The sequence below is a fragment of the Lepisosteus platostomus genome, chromosome 6 (assembly GCF_059453375.1).
Source record: "Lepisosteus platostomus isolate fLepPlt1 chromosome 6, fLepPlt1.hap1, whole genome shotgun sequence".
NCBI classification, from domain to species: Eukaryota; Metazoa; Chordata; class Actinopteri; order Semionotiformes; family Lepisosteidae; genus Lepisosteus; species Lepisosteus platostomus.
The window spans coordinates 17982079-17994348 of NC_142616.1; the positions used below are offsets into that span (position 1 = coordinate 17982079).

Genomic DNA, 12270 nt, shown 5'->3' on the forward strand with positions numbered 1-12270 from the left:
ACAGTGAAAGAGACAGTAATGAATACAACACTGCACGCTCAGTGAAAACAAGACCGACGTCTGCTTTAATATTGACAGTCAAGTTAAGAGCAGATCTACAGTTGTAGCCTGAACAGGTGTGTTTTGGGTGGGGGGAGCATTCTAGGGGGTAAAAATTTAGTATATGGAAGTTATTGACTGAAGTTCAGAAGGGATAACAATGACAAGTCAAATTCACAAACCTGCACCTAGTCACCATCATCACCAAACTAGCTACATATCCTAAATGCAAACCCCTCCCTTCGCATTGGTGTGAAGCATCCCTTCTCCACCCCATCTCTTCCTTGCAGCTCCGACTTTGTTTATTCACTCTGAATGGGGTTCGAGTCTCCTCGCCTTATGACTGGGAGGCTACCCATTAACCATTTGGGTTAAGTCAACCTTTTCTCACTATGTATTCCAAACCTTCACAAGCACTCAATTATTGGATGTTGTAATGAAATACCAATAGGTGGAATATTAAGATTTTTTTTAGTGAAAATGCCTTAACCCCTAACTTCGGGATGTAGGAAGTTTCTTCCGCAGAAATCACTCTGCTGGCCTTGATCACAACAGTACCTCCGGTTTTTAATAGAAGAGTTTTTAATAACAGTAGAAGAGAAGCAAAACGGGGTTTAAAATTCAACTACCGGACTCTGTTGCTGACTTATACACTATCATGAGCAACCAGGGAAAAGCTATACAAGAGAATTGCCGGGACTAAAAAGAATAGACGAAGTTCGGCGCGTTCGGTGCAACTGCTTGTAACACCAAAACTCAGTCCCGTTTTGAAGTTTTTCGCTATTTTGTTTTAGAATATAGAACACAAAAAAGCACAACACTTTAGAAAAAAAAATTTAATCTCTGTATTGTGCCCTTCAACCCCCCCCCCCCAAAAATCAAACGCACTATACTAAACCGAAATTGTGACATGCCGCCAATCCACTACAATATTTGTTACCATTTAAGAACTGCATTTTGTCCCTTCCCAGCCACCATACAAAGGCTTCGTCTCTTAGCAACCACTACCAACAATTCTTTCGAGAGGTTTAATGCTGCTCGCTACAATAAAAAGATAAACGAAGAAGAAAAAAGTACATTTGTGTGTTTAAGCATCAGTGGCGAGGCTGGTAAAACGTTTTGACTTGGGATGGATGCTGAGCCAGGAGAGGAGGTGCTGCAGGATCTGTACGCCTGGATTGACCAGATCCCCCTCTCCAGACCCAAGAGGAGTGTCGCCCGGGACTTCAGCGATGGAGGTGCAGGCTGGGACGTGATACAGGGCAGAGTCGACAAGCCTGGTCACGGAGAGCCACGGGCGAGCGTGTTTTGGTTATAATCTCTGAACTCTAAACATCTTCGACCAGTCAGAAGGGTGACTGGTTAAAGTAGGCGCAGAGTTGAATAAACTACTTGTTTAACTGACCGAAATCTTTCAAATGTTCCCAATCTTTATTAAAGACCGGTAATCAAAGGGTGTAAAACTAACTAGAGTGGGGCTGGGGCTCTCCGGGATCAGGGTTGGTGACCTGTAAGGCTTAAAGGTGATTTAGGGAGACTTGTAAGACTGACTGGACTAGTGCTCTCTAGGATCAGAGTTAGATATTCTACAATTTAGGGAGACTTGTAAGACTGACTGGACTAGTGCTCTCTAGGATCAGAGGTAGATATTCTACAATTTAAGGAGACTTGTAAGACTGACCGGACTAGTGCTGTCTAGGATCAGAGTTACAGATTCTGTGATTTAGGGAGACTTGTAAGACTGACGGGACTAGTGCTGTCTAGGATCAGAGTTACAGATTCTGTGATTTAGGGAGACTTGTAAGACTGACGGGACTAGTGCTGTCTAGGATCAGAGTTACAGATTCTGTGATTTAGGGTGACTTTTAAGACTGACCGGATGGGCTCTCCGGGAGCAGGTTTGGGAGCTCTCAGTTCTCTGATTTGGTGACCTGTAAGCCTGAGTGGGTTGGGGCTCTCCTTGACTGGGACTGGAGACACCTCATTAAAGGTGACCTGTCAGACTCGCTGGTCTGGGGCTTTGCAGGAGCAGGTTTGGAGGCACTCTGGTTTTGGGTGGCCTGTAAGATTGCCTGGACTGGGGCTCACTGGGACCTACGCTGTAGTGGTCCAGCACCTTTCCTCTGCTGGTGGCACTGTCTCTATCTGCATTAAGGGGCATTGCGAGGGTTTTGGCAGACTGGAGATTCTCCTCTGGTTTTTATGCAGAATATTTGGAGTTTTTATATACCCAAATTAACAGACTATAGTCTACAAATGTTTCTATGCAGAGCTGTTTACAACATGAGAGGGTTTGAACTATTTGATTATATAGTAAAAGATATAAGTAAATAAAACTAATTTGATCTGCAATAGACTGCCTTGCATCTGTTGCTTGCCAGGATAGGCTCTGTCTTCCCCGAAGCCCTACTTGAATAATACAGTTAGAAAATGGAAGGATGGATGAATTAATTTGGTTTAGAATGTACTTCTGCAATGTGTAGCTAACCTTCAAACACACACTTTATACATAGATACAGATGAGCGGAACATTTATACTCTTTAAGTAAAACAAATGTGCTGGGGTTACTGAAAACACACCAAAAGTATATTTTTCGTGTTTCTTCTGAATTGCTGAGGAGAGATCTTGGCTCAGGTGAAAGTTTCAGAAGGTAAGTGTCGACAGTATTGCATATTTATAACCGAATGGTGGAGAACAGTGGTAATCAGAAAAATGTTTCAGTAAAGTGAGGGACCATGGACAAGCATTTTAGTATTAGCCATATATACTGTATATATAATATATATTATTAACATTTTATAGTTCTCTATCTTCCTAGTGATGGCCGCAGAGGTTGTGAAGCATTTTTTCCCTAGACTTGTGGAACTACATAACTACGTTTCAGCAAACTCTACCCAGCAGAAACTCAGCAACTGGGGGACCCTGAACAGGCGAGTGTATTTATTTGCTTCTGATTGAACATAAATAAAAACATCTCACAGCCAATTCTCAAATTTCCCCCCTGGCTGCTATTGTTTGTGGAAAATCCTGAGGGAGAGCTGGGAATCCAGCATTAGACCAGACACTCTCATCCACAAGCATGGTGGTCTAAGCACAGTGTAATGTGAGATTAGAAAAGCATGCTTATATTACAACTCTGTCTAGTCTGGCTTTAGGAGCTGCCAGTTCATATATATGTATTGGTCAGTTTTGTTTACCCTTCTACTCCAATAAGTTTGTTCAGTAGTGGATTATAAAACATGATAATCTAATTTTAAAATTTCTTAAAATGTTCAATAATACAAACAAAGGATTACCTTTCCCCGTTTTGTAAACTAATTTGAAAACTAAGAAACTTGGCCTTGGTATTAAAACACATCCTGATAACTGTTGAAAACACAGTCAGACAGCTCTAGTTACCTATGTTACCCAGTATGAGAACTCTTAACTTTTTGAATTAATGAGTTTTTTTTCGGGAATATTGTAGTCTAAGCCTTCCTGTAACTTTTATGAGCTGGGTTAAAATGAGTAGTAAAATAAAAGTTTGGGGTTAAGAGATCAACTATCTCTCTCCATTTGTTTTTATAGCTTTTATAGTGTAGCCTGCCCTGCTGAGGCACTACTGTTTAAAAGGTATTGATTGTCTTCGCTGTTGTATTTTCAGGAAGGTGTTCTCCAAGTTAAACTTCCACGTGCCAGAAGAAACAGTCAAAAAAATAGTTCTGAGTACAGCAGGAGTTATTGAGCCTGTCCTCTGCACACTGAGAAACAAGATTAATGAGAAACGCTTAGGAAAGTCTATGAATGAGAAATCAAGGACGCTGCCACAGGTCAGTCTGACACCAGACATGCTGTTTTAGTACTTTCCTTTTATTTCAGTGTAGAACTCAGTATCTTGCTTATGAGGTGGGAATTAGCTTTCATGGTGTCCTGAAGGAAAATTCCCTTTCTTACCATTCTCCTGAATGTTATTATATCGCCCCCATGCTTTCTGCCATCAGGCTCATAGTGTCTTAGTGTAAATGTGGAAAATGCATACAATTAAAAATGTTTTAATTATGGATCTCCTTTGCTAAAATTATTAGGACTTGGAATACTACAGCATCAGCAATGAGCAATCACAAACAGGTAAAATATATTTTTCAACTTGTAATCGATAAACATTCCGTGCTAATTTCTGTACTTATTACTTAGAAGCTATAAATGAGATGATACCTGTAGGGTAGTTGTAACATTTTGCTTTTGAAGATTTTCTGTCCTCACATATAATGAGATGTAGGAAAAAAATGCTGTAATTACCTTAAGGACAGTTATACTGTTAGGATTATGGAATGAGCATATTTTCAGTGTAACACCAGACAGATGGAAGCATTAATTATATCAGAAAGAGCGATGTGGTATCATCAAAGTGGTTTTAGTCCACGTTACATCCTGGAGGCACAATAGCCTATAATTCCACATTGTGGAAAAACCTACTAGTCATGTACCAATTACTCACCACAAAAAAACAATAGGAGAAATAAAGCACATCATCAGTTCAATAATTTAATTAATATAGTTAGGGCTTTCCTGCTTCTGCCTTTAGGTAATCATTAGTGGAATGGAATTTGTTACATGTAATAATGTCTTTTTCTAGCATTCACCTCAGTGATGTGTGCTGCGATACCAGTACAAGAGGCATCTCGTTTCCTGCCCACATCATAACTGTGTGGACCACAGGTCACCTTCTTCCTGTATGACTGTCCAGGGATCTCAGTGATCTGGGCATGTTCCTCTGCGGTTCCCTTGATAGTGCGCTGCAGTTTGCTAAGTGCTGACTGACACTGTGTTCCGGGTGAAGTCATACTGGTCTGGACTGCAGTCAAAAAATGCATGATTTGGGGGGGAAAAAACTGTGCTCAACAGTTAGTGGTTCTTTTTATTTTTTGACGTTCAAAGGAAGTTTATTTAGATATTTTAAATATACATTCTAGTCTTTAAACTGGCAAGAACCCCTTTGATCCTTGGGGTAATGTCTTGGCAAAAGGTGTACAAACAGCTAGCAAAGGTTAAAGAGGAGGCGTCCCAGTGTCACAGCAGGCAACATTAAGAATGTTCTGACATCCATTTTCTTCACAAGCTTCATGATGGTATATAGCCACTGTCTCCAATTATTGTATTATAATTTTTCAGTAGAAAATGTGAGATAGGCACACCCTCTCCTAATGAGTAATACATTTACTGTCTGCAATGATGTTTGCACGCAACACTAGATCATGGAAAAATGATTATGGTACTGTGACTCTAATAAAATGGGAAAATGCCCTTGACTGCATTGTTAAGAATCTGTGCTTAATTTATAGCTCTGCAGTATAAGATTTTTGAGTTTATTTTTAGCTACAGATCATATAGAGTACAAAGAGAACAGTTTCCTCAGAAGAAAAAAGTTTCATTTCCTCCGGTTTAAACACGGTATGTGAAAACCCAGGTGTGTTAGTGAGATGTAGCAATGTCTCTTCAATGAACAGGCCCAGGGAGCTACACAGATGTTGTGCTGCAAACAGGAGGCACTTGTGCTCACTGGGAGTTGAGCAAGATGGCCTGAAAATTCAGATTGCAGGTTAAGTGCTGGACAGTGCTAATACAATATTTCAGCATATGACAGGCAGAGCAAGGATCTTAAATAAACAATCTTACACAGATTTTATAAAGATGTTCTTGTGATGTTCCTGACAAATATTTCTAATGATAACACAGGGTCTAAAATAATACCAAAGTTTTCCACTTCCATCAAGGGTCTGAATTCAGCACCAGTCTATAACAGCACTGAAGTCACCAACATTGCAACAAGCTGAAGTTGTGAAAATAAGAAAGTTCTCTTGTGTCCATAAGGTTAAACAAGACAGAGACCTGTAAAGTGCAGGAGCAGTGACAATACTATATGATTTATTCTGAAAGTAAATCTTGAATATTATCAGGGAAGTCCACGTTTGTGATGGCAAATAATCTAATATTTGCAAATAATGTAATGTTTGCAACATGTAAATATAAAATAAATATCCCAGAACAAAGTCCTCTGGGACTCCCTGCATAAATGAGACCATATCAGTTTTACAAATTGACTCTTGGTAGCCAAATAGGAGTCAAAACATTAACGCATGTACCAGTGATCCCTAGGTAATTTTCTGTAAGATCCAGATGGATGCAGTGATTAACAATACTGAAAGCTGCACTTAAAATCTTATACGTAAGAATATTAAGGGAACCAGAGTCAGAAACCTCTTTACACAGAAGTCATCAGTATAGCATTAACCACCTTAACAAGAGCTGTTTAATTGTCTAAGCTGAGGTTCGAAGAAGCCATTAGATGTGAGATAAGACTAATTTAACTGTCACTGACCTTTTCAGAAATTTAGCTCAACAAAGGCCAATTGGAAACAGGACAGTAGCTGTTAGTTGTAGTAGTAATAACCAGGCCAGTTTTTTCACTCAAGTGTGATAGCAGTGTACTATAAACCTACAAGAACAAGAGCAGTTTTCAGGCACTCATTAAAGGGGTTAATATAAAAAGACATTGCAGAGAATCTAGGTGTGAGTCTGTTGTGAATGTGCAGCTTTCTTTTGCATTGAGATATTTATTTCTGGTCAGACTTAAAACTTGGAGTAATGATGATGGATAGTGGCGTCCAGGTGTCCGAGACCAAAAGGCTATCCCAGCCTTTTTCTTCCAGACAAAGGTTTTTTTTTTTTCCGCCTGCAGTGACTTGTGCAATAGCATATTTCTCAACAAATGAGAACATATGTTTTATGTTAGAGGAGATTTCGGAGTATTAAATTCGTCATAGTTGAAGACTGTGTGGAGCACCAGTATGACAGCATTTCAGATTAATTGAACCTTTTAAAGTGGTTTTAAATTCGTGTTAGTGTTATGGGGTGGTGTGGTGGTGCAGTGTGTAGCAGTGCTTCCTTGTAGTGGTTTTGGCTCTGGGTTTCATTTCTGGGGTGCTATCTGTGTGGAGTTTGTATCTTGTCTTTACCAGGTGCTCCAGTTTCCTCCCACTGTCCACTGGTAGTTTAACTGGCTTCTGGGAACATTGGCTCTGATGTGAATGTGTGTGTGTCTGTGTGTTTGTGTGCCCTGTAATGCAGATAAGGAATAAATGAAAAGGGCAATAATATTAATATTGTGATAAGCTTAAGACCACTGCAGAGTGAATGAAGCCAAGGGCTTGTAAAATCACAGACCCAGTGGAAAGAGTATTTCAGACAGAAAATCTACTCTAGTAACCGCACAGTCTGACACATATTATAGGATTTATTTCCACTGTGCGGGAGATTCTTGTTTCTCTGTTCTTAACCATTTACATAGTCCTGAACTAGACACTCTGATTGCTGGGCCTAAATCCATATTGGTTGGGTCTGGGCTGTGAAGTAAGAAACAGAAGCATTCCTCTGCTCTGTGCGCAGAAAACCCTTATCTACTGTTATCTGGCAAGAATCTTTTTATCTCAAGCCACTCTGTACACCAGAATGTACCAGCACACCAGAGCTGCATGTTCTGTAAAGCCTCACTCGTAAACTGCTGTGAAATTTTCACTAAGCATTAACGACGCTGGTCAGTTCTGCAGAAAACAGGGCTCCAGTTTTTCCCAGACCCCTGCACTGACTCTCGTCACACTCCTCTCCTCTCTTTCTCTCTCACACACAATATTTCCTGCCACCTTGGGTTGTGTGAGGCAAACATTCGGATAGAGAAGCAGTTTTGCTTCAAAATCTTTACGCAAATGTTGAATCGTGTAGCACCTTCTGTGCCAGCGGATTTTGGTGGTTTAAACTGAGGTCAGTATTGACCTGGGCAATAACACAGCCTCCCTTCAGTGACCACCAGAGAACCTCTGCTGACTCTGTCACTTCAGCTCAGCATCCTTTTCCTCTTGCCTTTTTGACCCTTGTGTTTAGCTCACCAACACAGAGCCTAATCACTTAGGTCTTGCTCTCCAGAGGAATTCCCATGAGTCACTCTGGGCTTAAATATGTAGGTTTGCGATTTAGAGGATTCAGAAAATCACAGGGACTGAAACCCTCAGAAAGATCTCTTAATTTTAAGGTATTTTAAGTGCATTTAGCACAAATCTGAAATCAGTCCCATTTAATCCAGTATGATTTGTACATCTACCTATCAGCATCTGTAACAACCTCGCTGATGAAACTGACGTTCTAAACGTAACCTTTATTTTTGTGCTTCCTTGACTTTCTTTTTGTTTTGTCAAAAATATTTTGTAACGTGGTGGAACAGTTGCGGATTCACCCATTTAAAGCGTCAGTGTCCCCCCACTAGTTATAAAGTTGTTTTTAAAGTATTGTGCAATCAGGGCCCACTTCACTGCAGTTTTTCTGTTTCCATGTGTGTTTTATTTTCACTCTTGACATGTAGGTCAGGTCAAATAAAGTTCTACCCTGTAACCCCTTATGCTGCCCGGGAAAAGGCTGTCTTTCCCCAAGAAGGCAGAGGCCGATATTCAAGTAAGAGTCCTCTTGCAGCTTTCACAGAGAGCTCCCAGCAAGCATTTCAGCTCAGATTCCACGACTCCATCCATCATTGCTTTTATGTTGATTGCCATGTAAGAAAACGATATTTTCACACCAAATTATTGGTTCTATTAAAAAAGAAGTTTCTGGAATTTTACCGTGCACATGAGAAAGATATATCCTTGTCCTCTCCAGAGCTGTTTCTTTAACCAGAAGCTTGTCTATGTCATCATGTAACACTATCTCTTCATAAAAAAAATTGCAGAACACTAACTCTGCTTTCTGTCTGGGTTATAGGATATGTACAGGTGCCAAAAGTATATTCTTACACAAATGAAGCTTCAGAACAGAGAAGACTGGACTGGACATGTTCCCAGACAGACAGGTAAGACTCAGACGTCAAGCCTGAGCCCAGAAAACACGCCAAAGGTTAAATGATCATACAGTGAAAGTGACATTCATACGTCGATATCATATTGTTTCAACAGATTAGAATGTCCTTTATATGAATAAAAACAAATCCAGTACTGTACATGATTATTTATTTGGTGTTTTGTGTGATGATCAGATATGGCACCGTTTCAAAGAGGTATTCAAATTACAAAACCATTGTGATGGTGTGTTCTTTGAGTACAAGGAGCCATTTTTAGCATATACCGTGTCAGTACCCATGGATTGAAAGGCTGTGTCCAACTGAAATCTCTCTTAGGCCTAAACAGAAACCGAGTTCTCATGTGGACCCTGCATTCCTGCTCCTGATGGAAGAGAAGGAACAAGCCCTGCTTGCTCTGCAGGAGACCTTGGAGGTGGGTGATAATGATTGGAAAAAGCACCCAACGTGTCTTGCTGTTATATTACACATATACTACAATGTCTACTTATCCTTTAAGTTACATCCTTGTTTAATAAGTTTCACACAGGAAGAGGGATTTTGAAATCTTGCGCAGAAACAGAGCCTGTACTTTTTTTTTTTTACAAGAGGATGGTCTATGCAACATGTTCTTCATCACAGTGATCATTGTACGATTTTCAACATAATTTCGACACTGCTGACGCACTGCAATTATCGAATGTCGTCAAATATCAAGGGGAAAGGAGAACACGATGACATCCCCCCCGGTTTAAAAAAAACAAAACGTGCATGCCCGTTTGGTATTTTACTGTGCCCAGATCAACACTGGGCGTGCAGAAGAGTTAGAACACAAAACCATTTTATGGAGGCAGGTGCACCAGGATCTTACACTGAGGACCCAGCAATCCCTCTTGCTGTATCAGCCCCATGAAATAAACGAGAGTTGATTCAAGTGTATTGTTAGTAACTCAGTATGATTCGTTTGGATGTGGGATACAAGTGAGAGCAAAAAGAGTGCTGTCCTCAACATGCACTTTAATGAAAGTGTGCATCAAGCCCATCTGCTGCCCACTGATGTAAACCAGGCAGTGCTCACTTGTCACCGTCAAGCACCAGGGATCTCTGCCTGCTCATCTGCAGGTGGCGGTGACGCGTCCCAATGAAAGTGGCCTGAGGAAAGAGATTTCCTTTCGCACAGCTGCGGCAGGAAGTGAGAGGATGACATGTGTTGGCAGTGCCGTGTTGGCAGAGAGAGAGGACAGAGGAGCTGGCTGAGCAGACGACGAGCTATTGTCACAGCACTTGGAAGTTTTCTACTTTCATACACACCGTCGGGCAAATAACCCTCAACTCGAGACTGGCTAATGTTGTAATGGCTCATTTTTCTTTGCAGATCTTGCAGATGAAAGTAAACAGACTGGAACACCTTGTGCACCTGAAAGACCTGCGAATTGATGATTTAACAAGGCAGCTGGAGAGATACAAGTCAAGAGCTCACATGAAATGAAGTTACTTCTCTTACTAGCAGGAGAAGTAGAGGAAGACAAAAAAAAGTTCTATGCGATTCTTCGTATATCCAAGGTAGACTGGTGAAGGATAGTTGAGAATCGAGGACCCCTGTACCCTTCCCAAAATATAAATTTCCATAGGTAATAGAGCTGGAGGTCAAAATACTTTAATTTAGTTTGTTCAGTGGTGAAGACGAGAACAAAACAGAGATCGGAAACGGATGAGGGATCAAGCAGCAAAACAAACTGTAGGAAATGAATGTCCTTCTCTTATGTGGTACTGTATGTCATGTCACAAAAGTTATAAATAGAATCCAGACACTAAATACATAGAGTGTTGTATTGTATCACATTGCTGGAGTTAATTGTCACTGATGGATTTCTATTTATTTTTGATATTTTTGAGAAATTGTGAAACATCAGTTAGAAGCACCGTTGTCTGTATTGCCTGTTTTTTAATTAGGCCAAGAAAACCCTATGAAATATATTTGAACTATTCTATAACTGTATTATTAATTATTGTGTCCACTGATTTGGAGACAGGTTAAGCTCCGTGTGGAGAAGAAAAGCTGTAAAACCCAATCCCTGAGAATGAACACAGTATGATGGTTTCTAAAACCCAGCAATAAATTGGTGAACCCTGCAAGGCTCGTCTGTTTACGACTGTATAGTTTCTTAAATGTATGAGTGTAGTTCCACAGAAAATGCTTCTTTCTACATCAATGAGTTATACCTTATTTCAAATACTGCGAATCAATTTGGCCAGAACACCACGGTTAACACCCCTACTCCTTTCGAGAAACGCCCTGGGATTTTTAATTACCATCAGGAGTTAAGACCTTGATTTTATATCTCATCCAAAGGACAGTGCCTTTTTACAGTATGGCGTCCACATCACGTTCTTTAGACATTCTCATCGGCACTGTATTTGATGAATTACAATTCTGCATCACACGGTATATAGAATTTGAGGCTTGTTTCAACCTGATCCAGGAAAAAAAAAATAGCTGCCAGATCTCAGTAATTATGTCAGTCCTTTTATTTTATATGATTAATGGCCAAAACCTTACCCATGAACTCATTGTGCAATCTAAATTTTTTAAAATGCTTTTTGAACTGAACAGTAACCTGAAGATTTTAAAATCTATTTAGTATCAGTATCTTATATTGGATAATTAAATGTAATGAACCGTGGCTGAACTTGGAGGTTGACTTGAAAGAATCTTAAATATCTTAATTATGAAGTGCAGTTTGTGATGTGATGCATTACCTTATGCCTTCTGAGGTGGCAGTGATGGATTGGTGTTGCCACACTGCTGTTAGGACAGGAAGTTGTGCTCAGTATGGTTTTCACTCTCCATTGCAACACAGATATCACAAGGTGTCTTAACAAACAGCAACACAGAGACATGACACCATTACAGAAGAAAAACAAACCTGCTTTCTCAAAATCCCATGAGATAGCAATAGGTTATATATCAAGCTGAAGATAAAGGAAACTTTGACTGTGAAAGAGCTGTATATGATGTCTTAAATACCCTTAGAATTCTTGGAGGGGTCCACTTCCAGACAGGTTGTGTCACCTGATTTTGTCAAGACCACAATCTGGACAGTGTATCGTTACCCTGCCACAGAAGCAGTACTTGATTCCTTTCTGACTTCTCTTGCTCTTTGTGTTGTACACTGAGGAAAGACAACCAGCTAAAAGAAACTGTCCCTCAGGGTCCCGGGTGCCCTGTGAACACCCAACATGTTCCTCAAGTCCTGGTGAAACCTGTGACCACAGTCCTTTCTGCATGCAGAGGACACTGTAATGTCAGCACCTGCAGTCTCATCACCCTGAACACTACAGTCCAGTCCATTCATTTCTACTGGTCTAGTGC

At 40.4% G+C, this 12270-nt stretch overlaps 1 protein-coding gene across 1 annotated transcript; it reads left to right on the top strand.

Annotated features, from left to right (window-relative positions):
- The first annotated feature begins 1022 nt into the window (after positions 1–1022).
- Positions 1023–10228, top strand: spef1 (sperm flagellar and cilia associated 1). Its single transcript, XM_088634521.1, has 7 exons — positions 1023–1277; positions 2859–2974; positions 3688–3849; positions 4105–4147; positions 8825–8912; positions 9237–9333; positions 10020–10228. The coding sequence occupies exons 1-7, from the start codon at positions 1169–1171 to the stop codon at positions 10152–10154; spliced, it is 750 nt and encodes a 249-aa protein (XP_088490647.1). The 5' UTR covers positions 1023–1168; the 3' UTR covers positions 10155–10228.
- The last annotated feature ends 2042 nt before the right edge of the window (positions 10229–12270 follow it).

What these genes read in the sequence shown, in the direction of transcription:
- spef1 (XM_088634521.1), top strand. Translation starts at nt 1,169, where the DNA reads ATGGATGCTGAGCCAGGAGAGGAGGTGCTGCAGGATCTGTACGCCTGG. An exon ending in AATCAAGGACGCTGCCACAG is followed by an intron (nt 3,850 to 4,104) that starts GTCAGTCTGACA and finishes TAAAATTATTAG; the next exon opens with GACTTGGAATACTACAGCAT. An exon ending in CAATGAGCAATCACAAACAG is followed by an intron (nt 4,148 to 8,824) that starts GTAAAATATATT and finishes TCTGGGTTATAG; the next exon opens with GATATGTACAGGTGCCAAAA.